The 21,403-nt window shown below is 38.1% G+C and overlaps 1 protein-coding gene across 1 annotated transcript; it reads right to left on the bottom strand.

Moving 5' to 3' along the window:
* Nucleotides 1-16,364: 16,364 nt before the first annotated feature.
* LOC129874407 (uncharacterized) lies at nucleotides 16,365-20,313 on the bottom strand. The gene is made up of 3 exons (XM_055949692.1): nucleotides 19,899-20,313; nucleotides 19,437-19,567; nucleotides 16,365-17,530 (listed from the first exon to the last, which is right to left on the bottom strand). The coding sequence occupies exons 1-3, from the start codon at nucleotides 20,064-20,066 to the stop codon at nucleotides 16,741-16,743; spliced, it is 1,089 nt and encodes a 362-aa protein (XP_055805667.1). The 5' UTR covers nucleotides 20,067-20,313; the 3' UTR covers nucleotides 16,365-16,740.
* Between the last annotated feature and the right edge of the window lie 1,090 nt (nucleotides 20,314-21,403).

The following is a 21,403-nucleotide window of genomic DNA, read 5'->3' as shown; positions in this document are numbered from 1 at the left end:
TAAAAATAATAACTGCATCATATGGCGGGACAAGGCCCCCGCCGTACCCCTAAATAAATGAATATGTACATCAAATGACCAGTATCAAAACCTAGGCTCCAGAACAATGGAGCACTTCCAACATAGCTGAGAGGAACTCCTAAGCTGACGGATCTCCAAAATGAACATCTGTACCTGTAGGCATGAAACGCAGCCCCCCGAAGAAAGGGGGGTCAGTACAATATATGTACTGAGTATATAAGCATAACATAACTGAGATAACAACTGAAACAATGATGCAGGAAACCAAGTATAATATTTAATAGGGTACTGTACCTGTACCTCACAAAATAAAGTCATGTATACCACTATCACGTACCGTATCCGAACCGCTCGGGGACTCGGTGTTACAAACACATCATCTATCATGATAGGTATATATATGCCATTAACACTGTGGGAAGTATAGCCCGATCCCCGTATATAGAAAGTATATGCCGAGGAACGACGGCCCGATCCATGCATCATATAATAATGCCAAGGAACGATGGCCTGATCCGTATATCGTATAATAATGCTGAGGAATGACGGCCTGATCCATATATCATATAATAATGCCGAGGTACGACGACCCGATCTGTAAATAACATAACATGCCGTGGAACGTACGGTCTGATCCTTACATAGCAAAATATGCCGAGGTACGTTCGGCCCGATCCATATATAACATAATGCATATACGTGTACGAAAAACTCTGTAAAATATCAAACATCCCATATATATCATCCTAAAGCATGTTTAAGAGCCCCTAGGTATAGGAGCTTACACATCCCAACACTATTCAACCTATAGGAGGCTTAAGGGTCATAGTTCAACTACTTCAAGGTCCTTATCATTCAGAACTGGGTACAAGTTATGAGTTACGTCCAGAATCTATAAATGGAGCTATCTCCAAATCCATGTTCTATAGTACCTACCGTCCAGTCTTTCTAGAAGTAGGAAAAGACAAGCTTTACATGTACCATTTCCTATCACATGAAAGACTTTGAAAAGTAATGACTCAACTTGTTACAGGAGTTCTAATCAGTAGGAAGTGAACAAAAGTCTTAACTCACCCTCAGAGTTTTAAGAGTGGAATAAATTCAAACTTCATATACACAATACTTACATCTAAGTCATGCCAAAGGAGAGAAAGAATAACTTTACATACACTACTTCTCAGCATATAGAAGACTTGAGGAATGGAAGCTTAACTACTTTAAGAGTCTTAACATTCAACAGTGAACATGAATTATGAATCATGAATCATGTTCAGAGCTCATGAATAGAGTTACCCCAAGCTTTATACACGTATCACTTGTCACTTAGATCTAAGACATGCCCAAAAGCAAGAACAGATAGGCTTTACATACTTATACCAAAACATGCCAAAAGAAGGAATAGTTTTACATACCTCGTATGGACTTTTCTTAATCACATCCACGTCATTGTCCTCCAAACCTATTTAACATGGAAGCAAGGAGAGTATCAACAACCTTAAACTTTTCAGAGCCTTCGGTTGCACCTTCGTTTTCACATAACTCATTTCCTCGCTCGCCTCTTCGACTAGTTCCTTAACTCATTTAAAGAGTTCCTGGAAATTGGGCAGCATCTCCCCTATAATACGCCCTATCCAAATTCCCAATTACATACCTAATTACTACAGCCAACCAAAAACAACAACCTGCAGCTCATATACAAGTAAAACATGGCAACATTACACAATATAAACTCCACCCAACTTGCTGAAAATTGTCATACCAAAATAGGTTTTCTAGTCTTTGTTTCGCAAAACCTTTAATTATACGAAATGAGGGGTCGTGTGGATGCAACCATAACCACCCACACCCCTTTTAAAATACATTTATTCCCTGCAACACATCACCACACACCTTCAGCAGCACCCCACACGCACAACACCCCATTTCGTCTACAATTTAACTACGACGACTTCACTTTTGATTGTTTCTATCGTCAAGCATTTCCACGACTTTTTTTTATACTTTAAGAAGTATACAAGGTATATAATACACTACATAACAACCCCATAAAGTCCAAATTTAAAGGAGAAGTCTTACCTTACCCGAAATTAGCCAAAACTCGCCTCGGAATTTCTCTAGTCGTGCTGAAACTTTGTGGACTGTTTGCTGTCCGTTTTGGCTGCACCAAGTCATGATTTTATACTTCCAATACCTCCATATCATCTTGGTATACTCTGTATAATTAATTTACAGAACGAAATTGGGACTTACCTATTTTTTCCTCGTAGCCGCCACACTTTTCTCTCTTAGCTTAGGGTTTTCATTTCTTTGTGCTGCTGAAGTTTTTGGTGATTTGCTGCAGGTTTTTGGATAATTAACTGAAGCTAAGAGTCATTTTAACATGTATATATGGGATGCCTTGGAGGTTACACGTGTCATCCCCTTAGGGTGACACGTGTCAAGCCATGATTGGCCACCGTATCATGCTGCCAACTAGAGGTTGCCACGTGGTGTGGGGTCTACCTCCCCCAAGCAGGTGGGTCACCTGCTTGCTTGAGGTGCTTCCACATGTCACTCTTCCATTGGTTTTCACGTGTTATCTTTTCCCTTCCTTGTGGGTTCGTAATCTCGTCTTATTTTAAGAACCCGTGTAATCCATGCTACGTAAGCTTGATATGTCTTTAAGTAACTCAAGTGTATAAGACTTCTAAATTAGTAGCTTACGTAGGTAAATCAAGTCCCATGATTCATTTCTTGGACTTTAATTCCTTTTGGATTCTTATGACTCTATTTTCAACCTTCTCTACTATGGGGTATCACATTCTCCTTTCCTTAGCATCATTTGATAATGTCGTAGCTTATCCGGCTCACACGATAATGTCTAAGGAACTTAAGAGACATTCTGAACTCGAGAGTGTGGGGTGTAACATCCTTCCCCCCTTTAGAACATTCATCCCCGAATGTTGAATAAAACTTCCCTTAAGACTTTATACAAACTGTAGGGAGATTCCTTTCTGTTGCAATAACATACATTTTCATTCAAGTAATTAATATACGAGTTCCAAGAGTGGGGATTACCTGTAGACATCAGGAATAGGTACGAATACTTGTGGTTCATGTCTTCTTCAGCTTCCCAGACAAAAGCTACGTCCTTAGTTTGCAACCCTTTTAATCTGCCGATCCAGGATGGCAATAGGTTGCCCCTCGTAGGATAACTACTTGTTACATAGACCTCCTCCACGAGAAATATTCTAGGAGGTGCGTTTATATTCTTGCGGAGCATTGATCTATGAAAACTGAATGTATTATTTCAAACCAGATAGTAGGTCCCACTCATAGGCAGCTTTATCTATCATAACCCATATAAACTTATACTTCTATAGAGTGCGAGGTCAGCTTGCACTATAACATACCTTAGTTCCTTCCATTTCCGAGTCGGGATTCCCATCCCCCGTAATAGACAGTCAAGCCTCTGATGCTCCACTTCATTTAAGCTATTATATAACTCCTCTTAATCCAACTTGTAACACTTTAGGTATACTATCCTGCACTTTTACTCAGATCTTCTTTCCAGTTTTATTACCATACATTATGTTATAATTCATACACAAACGTGTGTAGGTACTTAGAGTAATTCAGGAAATGCCTTAACGTCGCTATACTAGCGGCTTACCTCTTTCAGTCGAGGTCAAGGCTCCACCATGGCTTTTGTCCTTAATGCCAATTAGATCTTAATAGTTCTGCCTCGAACCATCTTACACTTTTCTTGCATAAATTCTAAGTAGGGCAATCACATTGCTATTACTGACTCCTTTTTATCAAGTAATTACTTGCTCTTACTCTTAGTATGCCAATGCTCGTAGGCTGCACAATTATTCTTATGCCATTTACACGAGGTGCGTTCCAATTTAGTCATAATCTTTTCTGTTGTTGGCTTACTCTGTTCTACATGTGTCATTATACTAACACGCACTTACAATCTCTTTTTGTCATTCTTATTTCGTTGCCTTTTTCACTTCCCAGGAGGTCACTCATCCCAGTGCTACTCTCACCCAAGCATGCTTAACTTCGGAGTTTTGACGAAATCCGGTGCACTAGTGCAGGTATAATTGCGTCCATCCCTTATGGGGTCTCGTTTGAAGTTTAAGCATTCCTATTTATATACGATAGCGTCAATTAATTTTCTCTTATACTTGTACTTCTCTCGTCCACTTCCCCCCTCCCCTTTTAGGGTGTACCCATGTCATCCTCCATTTAGTTTCAACTATTTATATGCGAATGATTCTATTCCAATATATTTAATGTGATGCACCATACCTACATTTTCTGTTAAATCATCCATATGTTAGGTTGCCTTTATAGGAAACCCTAGCACAACCATAGGGTGCTTTAATATTCACAATGTATCGTATAAAATCTCATCTAATGGTTGATACTCAAGTAATATCCATAATGTAGTAGTACATTCAAAGCCACATTCTTTTCATCCCAATCAGTAATTAGCGCGGCTCGTAATTGGTTCAAATTCTCCACTCGAGATTACTTATACTTTGATGATTCGTGTTTCAAGGTCCGTAATTAGACTAACCTTATTCCAGTGGATACCACTTATTCTTCTAATAACCTCGTAATGCAGCAGTTGTCCTGCCAATTACCATTCCCTCTCCTTGTAGGATCTCACTAATCATCAAGGTGGAGTCACGTATGCACAATACTTTTTTATGCCTCCTGAGCTTTCACCTTTGTCGTGTGCTTAAGGCTCACTTCTAATCCTGCGTAAAACCATATCAACTTCATTGTAGTAGTGCCTTGTCTTATCACCTTTTCATCATACTATACCTTTAGTATGTAACTGTTTATTTCCCTTTTTGTTCGATACTCATACTTAATTGATCACATCTATCTTGAACACCTATATTAGAACTTCTCTATTATTCCTATAGCTCATATCCATTTTTGGTTGGGCGCGAGCAATTCCATATTACTCTTTATTTCCTTGCACTAGCTACCCTTTTCGCCATCACACAACCTTTATTCGAAACTTTCCTTACAGAACTTGATAAATCTTCATTATTTGTTCCATAGCTTGCTTTTCCGTTTCACACCTATCTTTATATTCCATTCGCATGGACCACGTCATACCTTTTTGTTATTTCCTTATTAAGCTTTACTTATTCTCATAACAGTTTTTGTTATATTCACATGGTACCTTGTTCGCATTCAGTCCCATAGTATATCACTGCTTGACCTTCTTCACGATTCTTACTATGGGCTACTTACCCTTCTTAGTTAGTCTTATCCTTAATGTTTCACAAGCTATCTTATTAACACTTCACTTCCGTCATAATCCTTTTTCCCTTGTACTCTTGTTGTAATCATACTATTACTTCTTTCAACTATAACTCATCATAGTTTATCCCTATGTATCAATTCAGGCGATGCCTTACTATATCGTTTTATCCTGATCTATCAGTCTTCTGTAAGTCATCTTCTTTGGCTTATAGGTCCTTTCCAACTTCGTTCTACTATACCAGTATCGACCTCCTAGTTTCTATTGCTAGTAATTCAGCAATTAACTTATTTCTCGAGGTCAGCCATACTCGTTTAGTCAAATCTCATCATTGTTGTGAGCACAACCTTTCAAGACATACTACAGCCCGGTATCTCATTCTCTTTTTATGTCTAAGAAAATTTGGGTAGAGTTTCCTCTATATTTCTTACTATCTCAACACCTGCACGCAGAAAATACCAATAATGCCTCATAGGGAATACATTTATATATTCGTATCGTATCATATCACAGCCACACAGGGCACCCATATTAGTAGTATGAAAATGGACTTACCTCGTATGTCCCCTCGAACTGCACCTGTTGCACTTTCCTGTATACTTTTCCTTTCATTTTCCAACTTTATATATCAGTTGTATTGAAACACCATACCTGCCATTTGTCTTTCGTGTCTTTGCTTACCTGCGTGCTTTGCAACTTCCAATATCGTTAGTTACTTTCTTTTATCGATATTGTCCTTCTGTTGAAATCACAATTAGTATAAGGGATTTCATTTCCTACGACTCAGCTCTATCGCATAATTCTAGATATGAAAGAAAGTAATATCCTAAATGTCCTGTAGCCTCCTGTTTATAGATGTGGTGCACAACACACCGATAAACAAGACTCTATTAGACATGGTCTCTAAACGTTCCAAGGACGAACTTCTCTGATACTACTTCTGTCACGACCCAACCCCGTAGGCTGCGACTGGGGTCCGACCTGGGTCCCCGTATACATACCTATCAGCTACACTTAAGTTGAACCATGTGTGATATGATACTATACACAAAAACCTCAATGGTTTAAACCTTTTTCGTATACATGTAGCCTCTTTCATTCATATCATATCATGAAAGGGCACGCTAGCCGACGAGATTGTCATAGCATAAAAATGTTTACAACGTGCTATATAGGCACAGTCGAAACAAACTCATAAATAACCCACATATATATGTCTACAGACCTCTAAGAATAATAACTGCATCATATGGCAGGATAGGGACCCCGCCGTACCCCTGAATAAATGAATATGTACATCAAATGACCAGTATCAAAACCTAGGCTCCAGAACAATAGAGCACTTCCAACATAGCTGAGAGGAACTCCTAATCTGACGAATCTCCAAAATGAACATCTGTACCTGCGGGCATAAAATGCAGCCCCTCGAAGAAAGGGGGGTCAGTACGATATATGTATTGAGTATATAAGCATAACATAACTGAGATAATAACTGAAACAAGGATGAAGGAAACCAAGTATAATATTTAATAGGGTATTATACCTGCACCTCACAAAATAAAGTCATGTATACCACTATCACGTACCGTATCCGGCCCGCTCGGGGACTCGGTATTACAAACACATCATCTATCATGATAGGTATATATATGCCATTAACGTTGTGGGACATATAGCCCAATCCCCGTATATAGAAAGTATATGCCGAAGAACGACGGCCCAATCCATGCATCATATAATAATGCCGAGGAACGATGGCCTGATCTGTATATCATATAATAATGCCGAGGAACGACGGCCCGATCCGTATATCATATAATAATGTTGAGGTACAATGGCCTGATCCGTAAATAACATAACATGCCGTGGAACATACGGTCCGATCCTTACATAGCAAAATATGTTGTGGTACGTTCGGCCCGATCCATATATATCATAATGCATATACATGTACGTAAAACTCTATAAAATATCAAACATCCCACATATATCATCCTAAAGCATGTTTAAGAGCCCCTAGGTATAGTAGATTACACATCCCAACACTATTCAACCTATAGGAAGCTTAAGGGTCGTAGTTCAACTACTTCAAGGTCCTTATCATTCAGAAGTGGGTCTAAGTTATGAGTTACATCCAGAATCTATAAATGGGGCTATCTCCAAAACCATGTTCTATAGTACCTATCGTCCAGTCTTTCTAGAAGTAGGAAAATACAAGCTTTACATGTACCATTTCCTACCACATGAAAGACTTTGAAAAGTAATGACTCAACTTGTTACAGGAGTTCTAATCAGTAGGAAATGACCAAAAGTCTTAACTCACCCTCAGAGTTTTAAGAGTGGAATAAATTCAAACTTCATATACACAATACTTACATCTAATTCATGCCAAAGGATAGAAATAATAACTTTACATACACTACTTCTCAGCATATAGAAGACTTGAGGAATGGAAGCTTAACTACTTTAAGAGTCTTAACATTCAACAGTGAACATGAATTATGAATCATGAATCATGTTCAGAGCTCATGAATAGATTTACCCAAAGCTTTATACACATATCACTTGTCACTTAGATCTAAGACATGCCCAAAAGCAAGAACAGACAGGCTTTACATACTTATACCAAAACATGCCAAAAGAAGGAATAGCTTTACATACCTCGTATGGACTTTTCTTAATCACGTCCACGTCATTGTCCTCCAAACCTATTTAACATGGAAGCAAGGAGAGTATCAACAACCTTAAACTTTTTAGCGCCTTCGGTTGCACCTTCGTATTCACATAACTCATTTCCTCGCTCGCCTCTTCGACTAGTTCCTTAACTCATTTAAAGAGTTCCTGGAAATTGGGCAGCATCTCCCCTATAATATGCCTTATCCGAATTCCCAATTACATACATAATTACTATACACAACCAAAAACAACAACCTTCAGCTCATATACAAGTAAAACATGGCAACATTATACAATATAAACTCCACCCAACTTGCTGAAAATTGTCATACCAAAATAGGTTTTCTAGTCTTTGTTTCGCAAAACCTTTAATTATACGAAACGAGGGGTCGTGTGGCTGCAACCATAAGCAACCACACCACTTTTAAAATACATTTATTCCCTGCAACACATCACCACACACCTTCAGCAGCACCCCACTCGCACAACACCCCATTTCGTCTACAATTTAACTACGACGACTTCACTTTTGATTGTTTCTATCGTCAAGCATTTCCACGACTTTTTTTATATACTTTCAGCAGTATACAAGGTAGATAATACACTACATAACAACCCCATAAAGTCCAAATTTAAATTAGAAGTCTTACCTTACCCGAAATTAGCCAAAACTCACCAAAACTTGCCTCGGAACTTCTCTAGTCGCGCTGAAACTGTGTGGACTGTTTGTTGTCCGTTTTGGCTGCACCAAGTCATAATTTTATACTTATAATACCTCCATATCATCGTGGTATATTCTGGATAATTAATGTACGGAATCAAATTGGGACTTACGTATTTTTTCCTCCTAGCCGCCACACTTTTCTCTCTTAGCTTACGGTTTTCATTTCTTTGTGCTGCTGAAGTTTTTGGTGATTTGCTGCAGGTTTTTGGATAATTAACTGAAGCTAAGAGTCATTTTAACATGTATATATGGGCTGCCTTGGAGGTGACACGTGTCATCCTCTTAGGGTGACACATGTCAAGCAATGATTGGCCACCGTATCATGCTGCCAACTAGAGGCTGCCACGTGGCGTGGAGTCCACCTCCCCCAAGCAGGTGGGTCACCTCCTTGACCCCAAGTAGGTGGGTCACCTGCTTGCTTGAGGTGATGCCACGTGTCACTCTTCCATTGGTTGCCACGTGTCGTCTTTTCTCCTTCCTCGTGGGTTCGTAATCTCATCTTATTTTAAGAACCCGTGTAATCCATGCTACGTAAGATTGATATGTCTTTAAGTAACTCAAGTGTATAAGACTTCTAAATTAGTAGCTTACGTAGGTAAATTAAGTCCCACGATTCATTTCTTGGCCTCCAATTTCTTCCGGATTCTTATGACTCTATTTTCAACCTTCTCTACTATGGGGTATCACATTCTCCTTTCCTTAGCATCATTTGATAATGTCGTAGCTTATCCGGATCACATGATAATGTCTAAGGAACTTAAGAGACATTTCGAACTTGAGAGTGTGGGGTGTAACATCATTATAGAGTTCTTAGGCACGGGATCTCATACATTCAATTAGTATTCATCATATAGGGACTCGAGGGTAGAAGTTCAACTACTTCAAGAACTTTGATATTAAGAAATGAATAGGAGTTATAGTTCATGCTTCCCATGCATCCAGTTACTATTTCCTGCATAGAAGGCTCGAGGGTGATAGCTTAGCTACCTTAAGAGCCTTAGCATTTAGAAGTGAAAACGAGTCAATAGGCTCTAGATATATTACCTTTTATCCTATAGAAGCCTTAAAAAGGCAATAGCTCAACTATTACAAGAGTTCTACCATCACGAAGTGGATAAGAATTATGAACTATACTCGGAGCTTTACGAATGGAATTATTCCCATGTTTCATATACAAACCATTCATAACGTATTTCTAAGACATGCCCAGAAGAAAAGAGAGACAGGCTTTACATACTTATGCCAAGAATATGCCAAGAGAAAGCTTCACATACCTCTTATGGATTATTTTTTAACTCGTTCGTCTCATCTTCCTCTGAACCTAAGTAATATAACAGCAACACAAATATTAACAACCCTTGGCTTTCCATCATCTTAGGTTACATATGAGTATTCATAGAACTCAACCCCTCGCTCATCTTCCCGACTAGTTCTTTAGCTAGTTAAGGCGTTAACGAAAATCGGGCAACACCTCCTCTATAATGTTCCCTATCCGAATTCCCATTTACGTCCCTAATACCTAAAGCCAACCAAAAACATAACCATCAGATCATATATATGTATAAAATGGCAACATTACACAATTAAACTCCAAACGACTCGCTCGAAACTACAACGCCAAAATAAGGTTTATAGTTTCCATTTTGTAAAACCTTTAACCATACGAAGCGAGGGTCATGTGGCTTCCACCAGCAGCTACCCCACCTCTTTTAGGAAAATATTAGACCCTGCAACACACACCACACAACCATCATCATCCTCCACACATACAACGCCTCATTCTGACTACAATTTACCTACGACGACTTTAATTTTGATTATTTCTATCATCGAGCATTTCCACGACCTTATTTATATTTACATCAGTATAAAAGGTATATAATACACTACATAAAAAACCCCATAAACTTCAAATTACAAGGAAATACCTTACCTTTCCCAAAATTGGCCAAAACTCGCCAAAATTGCGCCTCGGAACTTCTTTAGTCGCGCTGAAACTGCGTGGACTGCTTGTTGTCCATTTTGGCTGCACCAAGACATGATTTTATACTTATAATACCTCCATACCATCGTGTTATATGCTATATAATTAATTTACGGAATAAAATCGGGACTTACCTTATTTTACCTCCTAGGTCGTCACCCTTTTCTCTCTTAGCTTAGGGTTTGCTCTTCACTTTGTTTCTGCTGATTTTGGATATAAGCTGAAGTTAAACTCATAGTATACATACATATATGTGGTCCAAAGAGGTGACACGTGTTATCCCGAAGGGGGGACACGTGTCCAGCCCCTATTGGGCCACCGTGTCCATGCATTGAAGGAGGGGATGCCATGTGGCAGTGGGGCCCACCTCCCCCAAGCAGGTGGTTAACCTACTTGACCCCAAGCAGGTGGGTCACCTACTTGCTTGAGGTGCTGCCACGTGTCACTCCCTCATTGGCTTTCACATGTCTTCTTTTTCTCTTTCTCCTGGGTTCGTAATCTCGTCTTATTTTAAGAGCCTATGTAATCCATACTACATAAGCTTGGCATATCCTCAAGTAGCTTGGGTATGCAATACTTCTAAGTTAGGAGCTTACGTAGGTAAATCGAGTCCTACGACTCATTACTTGGCTTCCAATTCCTTCCGGATTCTTATGACTCTATTTCCAACCTTCTCTACTAGGGGGTATCACATTCTCCTTTCCTTAGAGTCATTTGATAGTATCGTATCTTATTCGGCTCACATGATAATGTCTAAGGAACTTAAGAGACATTCCGAGCTCGAGAGAGTGGGGTGTAACACAAGCTTGGTATCCAAAGAGTGTAAAACAGCCATGTTGGTCAAGGAGATAGACGTCTCTCGATTAATGACTTACGTAGAACAAATTGATGAAGAGAAGCTGAGAGAGAGATCAAGGGGGTTCAAAAATGCTAGAGTGGATGGTGGAGGATTTAAACCTCAAAGGTCCGGTTATGGTAACAATGGCAAAGGCCAAGGTGGGCAACAGTTTATGGGACAAGGTTCCACCAATACTCCTCCTCCAAGTTTAGAAAAGGACAAGGGTGTTAACCTAATGGTTCCAAAAGAGAGTGTTGGTGCTCAAACTTTCCCCTCTTGCAAGAAGTGTGGAAGGACTCACAAAGGGGAATGCTTAGCCGGCTCCAATGCATGCTTCAAGTGTGGAAAGCCAGTCCACCATGCTAGGGATTGTAGAAGGGGGTGGTAGGCCTCAAGGACAAATTGCTCATGGTCAACAAGCCCAAGGAGGTATCCAATGCACCAACCGCTTTTATGCCTTGCATGGGAGACAAGAGGTTGAGGACGTACCCAATGTCATTACCGGTATGTTAAAGGTTTTTGCTTTTGATGTGTATGCATTATTAGATCCGAGTGTAAATTTATCATTTGATGTGTCACCTGAAATGCTATTAGAGCCCTATTTGGTGTCTACCCCTGTTGGTGAGTCGGTTATTGCTAGAAAGGTCTATAGGGGTTGTCCCGTATCTATCTTGCATAAAGTTATTCCTTGTGATATCATTGAGCTTGAAATGGTAGATTTCGATGTAATTCTTGGGATGGATTGGTTACATGCATCTTTTGCTTCCATAGATTGTAGGACTCACCGAGTCAAGTTCCAATTTCCAAATGAGTCCATTATTGAATGAGAGGGTCATGATTCGGTAGTGAAGGGTAAGTTCATTTCTTATCTTAAGGCCCAAAAATTAATTGTTAAGGGTTGTATTTACCACATTGTGAGGGTTAGAGATGTCGACTTCGAAAGTCCTCTTCTTGAGTCGGTTCCCGTAGTCAATGAGTTCCCCAATATTTTTCCCGATGACCTTCCCGGTGTCCCTCCCAAAAGAGAAGTTGATTTTGGTATCGATCTCTTCCTCGATACCCAACCTATCTCTATTCCTCCTTACCGAATGGCCTCGGTGGATTTAAAAGAGCTGAAGGAACAATTAAAGAACATGTTAGAAAAGGGGTTCATAAGGCCAAGTATTTCTCCATGGGGTGTTCCTGTGTTATTTGTGAGAAATAAGAATGGGTCGCTTCGAATGTGCATAGACTACCGATAATTAAATAAGATGATCATATGAACAAGTACCCAATCCCTAGAGTAGATGACTTGTTTGATCAATTACAAAGGGCAAGTCACTTCTCCAAGATCGATCTTTAGTCCGGATATCACCAACTAAGGGTGAGGGAATGTGAAATTCCCAAAACGGCTTTTTGAACAAGGTATGGTTACTTCGAGTTTCTGGTGATGCATTTTGGGCTAAAGAATGCATCGGTGGTGTTCATGGACTTGATGAATAGGGTGTTCAAACCTTACCTTGATAATTTTGTGGTGTTCTTCATTGATGATATTTTGATTTACTCTCAAAGTGAGGAAGAACATAAGAATCACTTGAGAGTTGTGCTTCAAATATTAAGACATAGGCAATTATTTGCAAAATTTAGTAAGTGTGAATGTTAGTTGAAGGAGGTGGCATTTCTTGGTCACATAGTATCCGGTGATAGAATTAAGGTTGATTCTAAGAAAATGGAGGCAGTCAAGAATTGGCCTAGACCATTGTCTCCTTCAGACATTGGAGCTTCTTGGGTCTACCCGGGTACTATAGAAGGTTCATCAAAGGATTTTCTTCCATCTCATCTCCTATGAAGAAATTGACCCAAAAGAAAGTTAAATTCATATGGACGGATGAGTGTGAGAAGAGTTTCCAGACTTTGAAAGATCAACTTACCTCCGCTCCTATTTTGACTCTACAAAAAGATTAGAAAGGTTTGTGGTTTATTGTGATGCTTCAAAGATTATTTTAGGTTGTGTCTTAATGCAAAACGGCCTATGCTTCTAGGCAATTAAAGGTGCATGAGCGTAACTACCCTACCCATGACCTTGAATTAGCGGCCGTTGTTTTTGCTCTGAAGATTTGGCGGCATTATTTCTATGGTGTGCATGTGGATGTGTATACCGATCATAAAAGTCTTCAATATGTGTTCACCCAAAAGGACCTTAATCTAAGGCAAAGGAGGTGGCTAGAACTCCTTAAGGACTATGACATGAGTGTGCACTATCATTTAGAAAAAGTCAATGTTATTGCCGATGCACTTAGTAGAGTGTCTATGGGGAGTGTGGCCCATGCTGCTGAAGAAAAGAGGGAGTTGGTAAAAGATGTTCACCGATTGGCTAAATTAGGGGTGAAGTTGTGTGGTACCGATAATGGTGGTATGGTTGTTCAAAATGGATCTGAATCCTCTTTGGTGGTGGATGTTAAGTCAAAGCAAGATCTTGATCCGACGTTTATTGAGTTAAAGAAGTTGGTGAAGGAAAAGAAGGTAGAGGTTTTTTCCCAAGGGGGAAATTGGTGCTATACTACCAAGGTCGGCTATGTGTTCCAAATGTGGATGGTCTAAGGAGTTTGATCTTGATGTAGGATCATAATTCTACATCCTCCATTCATCCCAGTTCGACGAAAATATACTGATACTTAAAAGAGTTCTATTGGTGGGGTGGCATGAATAAGGACATAGCAAGGTTCGTGTCCAAATGACTGAATTGCCAACAAGTGAAAGCTGAACATCAAAGGTCGGGTGGCCTAGCCCAAGACATTGAAATCCCTAATTGGAAGTGGGAAGCTGTGAATATGGATTTTGTAGTGGGTTTTCCTCATCCTAGTAGCAACCCCTTGTCTCATTAACTATGTGCCAACATAGGAGCCCTTGTAGGCTTAGGCTAATGGATCCATGAAAGCCCTTAAAGCTATAGAATGAATATAAAGTTGATGGAGTTCTACCCTAGGCAAGTAGATTCCTCGGCCAACGTAGGGGGTTATGTTGGATTCCATGTAATAGCTCACATGGTCTTAATGTCAGTTATAGTCAACTTCCCACAAATGAACGTTTCAAATGTTATTTACATGATTACTCATGCATGCATATATCCACATATGTATGATTTAAATGATATCTACTTGATTACTCATGCATGCACTCATTTATGTACTTCACCTTATAAATGTCCTAAACGTTTTACTTTGTCATGCATGCCTACATACTTGGTATATTCAAAGTACTAACGCACACTCTTTTGCCTATATGATATTACCATTTAGGAATCGGTGTTCCTCCTCGTCCTCGTTCTCATCCACGTGGCTAGTTGAAATTTCGTTTGAAGGCTACTTTTGGTGAGTTCCCATGTTCCAGGAACAATACTCTTTTATCTTTCTAGCTTATGATATGTTGAGATCTTTAGACACTTACTATGTCATTTCTTTCTATTATGATTGAGGATGAGCTAGGGTCTTGTCTTAGCCCCGTTAAATCTAAAAGTTAGAGGTATTGTTGGACATATGTAAGTTGAAGATTTACTATTATGATTTTCATTTTTTTATTTATTGTCATTACGTATGAAAGGCTAAAAGAATGCTAAGAGCCTTGTTTGAGGTACTTTCGGGTTCCTCATTCGATATGTCACGTCTAGGCCCTAGGCTTGGGTCGTGACACAGAGCAAGGATTTTTAATAAGGGGGTTCAAAATCTGAAGAAGTAAACACACGAACTAGACGAAGGAGGTTCGATATCTACTATTTATACATAAAAAATTATTTAAACCATGTATAAAGAGTAATTTTTCGCCGAAGGGGATTCAAATGAACCCCTTATCCACAATGTGGCTCCACACCTGCTTATTCGATGTGTATTGTTAGTTTAGCAAGCTATGTTAGCTTGCAAATTTTGTATTGATTGTTCATTGCTGATTAATAATATTGTTATTTATCAACAAAAAAAATGACATTTATTTTGAAACAAAGGGGTAACAGTAAAGAAATTAGTTGGAATTTATGAGAAGTATTATCATACAATCAATTGTCAAAAAGGAGGAAGGGAAAGGTTGCAGAAAACAACCATGCCGAGCCTCTTTTAGCCAGACACTAAATTGTGATAAAGGTATAGTTGCAATCCAATCATTGTAAGGGATCATTATTTTAAGGGACCAGTTATCAAAAATATCCTAGCAACAGAAAATGCAAAATGCTAACCCGAACGTGTGGCTTACATTCTTGGTAACAATCATTCTAAATCTTATTCAAGTTCTACGTGTAGACTATGTCAAGATATTTTATATAATCAGATCACCAATCAAATTATTTTTAAGGTGATTTTTTAACAAGCATTAACTGGTAATCTGGTAAAGATAGCAACCAACCTGGTATCAAATGTTTAAAAAAAATCTTTATGCGGTGTGTTTAAGCTATAAATCTAACTAAAACAAAAATCGCCTTACTCAGAAGTATTCTGGTACACATTTCTGAATTCTGACATGATGCTATCCACATCCTTTTCTTGGGCATCAATTGGGTGGGATGGTCCGAGGAGAAGAATATGAAAGTGTCAGATATCATTGAATTTTCAACCCATTGCCGACACTGTCATAAATCCCGCAAGGGCTTTGCTACTTTCTTGAACTACTCTCCCATTTAACTCTCAATGTCATAGTTGCTCCAAAGGAAGGACTCTACCTATGGGTCAAATTCCACACGAATTATCACATGCAAGAATGGCCTAAATTGAGGCTTCTTGATTGAAAAAATAAAAAGATTAGCAATTTCAATAGAAAAATAATTATCAATCCCCTCTCCAGAAGAATAGACGATGAAATAAAACACAAACTATGTAAAGTGACGATGTACGGATCATATAATCCACGTATAAACAATATCCTCTTTCCCCATTTCAGATTCAATGAACTCAAATGCCTAATATACATCTGCTGTGACTATTTGAACGAGATGCATTACCATGCTATAGCAAAAAATCAATTCTTCAGCATTGTTTGGTTCTGCTATAAATCTCAACTAATTCTGAGGACACTTCAACATCACCAATGGAAGATATGAACATGCCCAAACCAAAATTCATAAACCAAAGGAAGCTTATTTTACCATGAGATAACCAAAGTGTCTGCTTCTATCTTGAATTCGGCATTTATCACTTCACCAGAGGATGCTCCGTCTAAAGTATTGAAGAAAAGAACTTCTACGCAGCTAATGCAGAAAAAATAAGCTAATCGAGGGCGGCCTTGTTTCTTCGACCTGTAATTGGTTTAGGTAGCCCATCAAAGATTGGCTTAGTAATGGCTGCAGTAGAAATTGCTTGAAAATCTGGCTTCAAATTCCACAGGGAAGACAATGTACCGCTATCTGAATCCTGCAAATTCGATGTACTTGATGACTTCCTAACTACAGATGCGCTGTTGTTTAGTAAAGAATCCCCCAAGCCAATAGGAATAGGACTTATTGAATTCGCTTCAGCATCTGCTCCAGAGAGAGTTCGATTAGCTGACTTGGGTCTCAAAGCTAAGCCCTTGCCAGTGACGGCTGAAAACCAGCCACTGTTGCTGTTATCTTCCTTCAATAGCATTTCTGGAGTACGTGTGAAATCAGTCTCCGACTTTTGACGCCTTCTCACTAATTTCTCAAACCATCTATCCGAACCATTGTCTCTGCAGTCTTGTGTTGATAGATGATTTGCAGATACTCCATTCTCTGACATAAATCCATTAGCTACACTCTTAGATTTTCTCTGAAGACTAAGTGGTGGATCTGAAAGAGGAGAGGATGTGTAAAATGGGCCATCTTCTAAATAATGTGATCCTCCCTTATGATACACTGCCATTTCAAATCCTTCACATGCAGCTTTCTGATCTGGCGGTTTAAGACCATAATATCCTTGTAAGCTGCTCATGGCTGGTGAAACTTTTGGCTGGGGAGAGGATTTCAGTTTCAGGGACTGAAATGAATCGAATATATCAGAGTATCGACGACTTGAAGAGGTCTGCTCAGAGCTGCGAGGTCTGCAAAGAAAGAAGTCACACTTAGTCACTATTGCAGATCATAGTGTGCAAAGGTAAAATAACCAAGGGGACAACCTTCCGTATATGAAACGACGTTTTCAGGTTCTTGGCGTTGAATAAGACAAATAAAATTACGTCAATTTTGCATGTAGTTACAATCATACAAATACTCAATGTAGAGGTAAATCAACTTAATACATTCCCCAAACATGTAACTTCAACAGGTCCATAAAACAGTTCCTGCTGAAACATGTAATTTTTCAAAAGCATGAGCTTCAAACAGAGTTCAGGTTCCTCCTCTCAGCTTGTCCAGGCCAGATTAGTGATAAAAGCCTTATGATCTCTCATTATCACACATCCTTCATTTTTTTGTCACTTTGAATTCTTAACCTGAAACTGCATAGAACAAGTTCCCTACATTTTCTCAGGGCCCAAATGCCATCCACGTCTAGTTTGTTAGATGATGTTCGTAGCTTATTCTTAAGAGGTGTCTCATGTAAGACAGTAATTCTCCCTTCGGTATTGGATATTGAGGGAAGAACTAACTGACTTGTGAAGGTGTACGAAAAGACAATAGTTACACATGCAAGAAACTTCTCGTAAAGACAACCCAAGTAAGCTTATCAATCTTGAAACAGGAAAAAACAAAAGCATTCGCTAAGTAAGCTTATCAATCTTGAAACAGGAAAAAACAAAAGCATTCGCTTTGTGATTGATATGAATCTCTGCTATTCTCTTCAAGACTAAGGACGTGAGAAAATCACGTAAAATCATCACTTACAAAAGCACTTACAAAGCATGACTCATCAATAAATAAATCCAAGTATATCAAGCTGATCCCAAGTACTTAAATGAATAAGCCGAAGTAATCATTCATGAACAGCTTGGTTTCTTTGACACACAATCTCTACTTACTTTTACAGATATGGTCAAATAATGCTGGTGTACAACTAACTATTCACTATTTTCCGGAAAACAGATTGCCCACAAACTTTGTACACCAAATTGCAGTAGGAGATCCATTAGTCCTAGTGTAAGGAAAAGTACTTCTATCCTATGTTGCTTGGATCCTAGAAAAAAGTCGTCGGCTGTTTGTCGGATCCTCCAAAAAGAAAAATGTCGTTGACTATGTCGGATCCTCCAAAAGTTATTCATTTTTGGGGAATCCAACACAGATGCGGCAGCCATTTGGAGGCTCCGAGCAACATATGTTCTACCTAAGCTATTTGGATTTGTTAGAAGCTTTGCTTTCACAGGGTCCATCAAACAAAATCTAGACCAAGCAAGTCCTATATAAATTCAGAAGCAAAGAAAGGTTGGTTCACCTCAATATGACACATAAGACCAGTAAAGATATGATTCAAGTAGCTAGAGAAGCATAAATATAAACATTGAATTGGTCCCCAATCAAAATTTTGATCTATAGATGGATAAGCATCAAATTAACAAATAGGGAGTAAATTCAATTTGGCAGAAGGTAACCTCAAAGATTTAACGTATTAGAAGAACACAAAATCTAAGGCAGCTCGATTTTGAAAGAAATTTTCAAGAACTATCTTACCTAGAGTGCAGCAAGTAACTTACAGACATAAATTTTGGATATCGTTTACATGCATGAAATAACAATCAATTTCCTAATACTTTGTGCGGAGGCTAAAATGCAGTTGGGCACAATACAAAATAGAGAAAGTATATGGTCACTGTATCCATATGTATTAAAAACAAGATTTTATGATAGCAATGGGTCATGCATAAGCAAGCAATAAGACTCGCATCTAAACCAGAAATACAAAAGAATAGATCACAAATTTATAGTTCGTTAGACATGAAAGTCTTGTATCAATCATTAGCCTAGTGAAAAGAGGAAGGAAAGAAACACCACTAACTGAAGATTTTTGAGCAATACCGTTGTGTGTCTTGACCATTTGATATGACCGGCGATGGCGGATGCCTCCCCGGTAACGGTATATGAAGTTTTTTTAGAGCAAACATTTGGAGATCTGATACCAGGCCATTTATCCTTTTAATATCAGCCACCTGAAAAATGCAAGGGCATTGTATCAGCCACTTCAAATTTAACAATTTCCAAGTGCCAAAATGATAGAATAAGCAAAACACAGATTGACAACAAAATAGCTGATCACTTTACTGCACAGAATCAGTTACAAAGTTCCCAAGAATCAGCCCTCTAGTCAGTTGGTTTCAAAAGGTAAAAGATAGAAGATAGTGAAAAGAAAATCACTATAACACCTTTTCTTAGTTTGGGTTCAGTTTTAGTTGTGCAATATACATAACTAGCAAAACAACTTGCTATGAGCATCAACTATTCGACTCCACAATAATCAGAGAAGAGTAACAATTATTTTACCTCAACGCCATATCTGATTGCTACGCCAGCAAGGGTGTCAAATTTTGAAACTGGGTGTTGTATATAACTGAATCCTCCACCCATACTACTACAACCATCGCCACCCGAAGAAGAGGATGTCAGATTATAATCTCCTCCTCCGCCATTCACCTTCCTTTCCCAATCCATAACCTCCTCTTCCCCAAAAATAAATAAATAAAATTCCCGAAACAGAATCTACACATTCAGATTGACATAGCAAAGTAGAAGAATTCTGTTTACTATCCAAATAAAAATAAGGATTAAAAGGGTGTCAGATCTGGTGGATTGTGCTGCCGATCTCGTGGTGAGAGTGAATGGGAAAGGATGATCGGCTCAATGACTCTTCCACACTTCTTATTTCTTTGCCTTCCCTATTCAACAATCTTTTCTTTTATTTATTTATTTACTTGTTTTGCTAGTACTGTACTCCGTCTGTTTCTTTTAGTTGCTCTTTTTTAGTTGTCGTGATAAAATTTTATGCAATTTTTAAGAAAATATTAATTAGGAGCGTTATTTGATTAATATATTATTTATTAATTTATTAATATCTATCTATTTACGTGATAAAATTTTATACAATTTTTAAGAAAACATTAATTAGGAGCGTTATTTGATTAATATATTATTTATTAATTTATTAATATCTATCTATTTACGTGCCTTCTTAATTGTAGAATAATTAATGCTAAGGGCAAAATTTAGAATAGATAATTAATTCTCTTGATTGTTTAAATTGAAAATTATTTTGAAATAAATATTTTTAATATACATGACAACTAATATGGGACGAAGAGATTAGTAATTTAACTCAAGAAAACAATGATTGATATAATGAGTTTACAATTTTACCTCTATTAATTGATAGAATTTTAAACTTACTTACTCACTATATTTTTTTAAAGATATTAACTCAATGTTAATAAATTGAAGATTCAATAAAAAAAAATATTTTTTCTTGATTTGTCAAAATTAAAAACAAAAAAAAATCAAATTAAAAAAGATTTGATAAGTAAATCGGAGGGAGAAAAACAACACCTTTTCTTTGAAACAAAACTTCTTGTAGAATGAGAGTATCATCTACGTGTTGTATAAAAGAATTTATTAGAGTAAAAAGGTTGGACTTTAGAAAGAAAGAGAGTTATTAATACTCTATTACCCAATGGGAAATGGAGTACTAGTTTTAGTGCAAACATAAGGTCTAAATGCAAGTAATGTTTTTAATGCTCAATATATCCATTAGTGTTATAAAATTAATTAATTTGACAATTTTATAAAGAAAAGAAAGTAAGAGAATATAGAGAGAGTAAAGAAATTTTCGTATCTGTATGTGTGTTACTATCTTCATAACTTGGCTATATTTATAGCCACAACATGATACAACTTGATAGGCAAGTTGCCTAGTGTGACATCCACTAGTGCCAACTTTCAAAACACTCCCTCTTGGATGTTCACGTGTAATAAAAAAAACTTTACAAGAAAACAAT

This window comes from Solanum dulcamara, chromosome 11 (genome assembly GCF_947179165.1).
Source record: "Solanum dulcamara chromosome 11, daSolDulc1.2, whole genome shotgun sequence".
Classification (NCBI taxonomy): domain Eukaryota; kingdom Viridiplantae; phylum Streptophyta; class Magnoliopsida; order Solanales; family Solanaceae; genus Solanum; species Solanum dulcamara.
This window is presented reverse-complemented; position numbering and strand designations above follow the sequence as displayed.

Coding starts and splice junctions, on each gene's coding strand:
- LOC129874407 (XM_055949692.1), bottom strand. CDS start 20,066: ATGGATTGGGAAAGGAAGGTGAATGGCGGAGGAGGAGATTATAATCTG. Junction 19,568..19,898: donor CAATCAGATATGGCGTTGAG/GTAAAATAATTG, acceptor TGCATTTTTCAG/GTGGCTGATATTAAAAGGAT. Junction 17,531..19,436: donor AATGGTCAAGACACACAACG/GTATTGCTCAAA, acceptor CTTTCTTTGCAG/ACCTCGCAGCTCTGAGCAGA.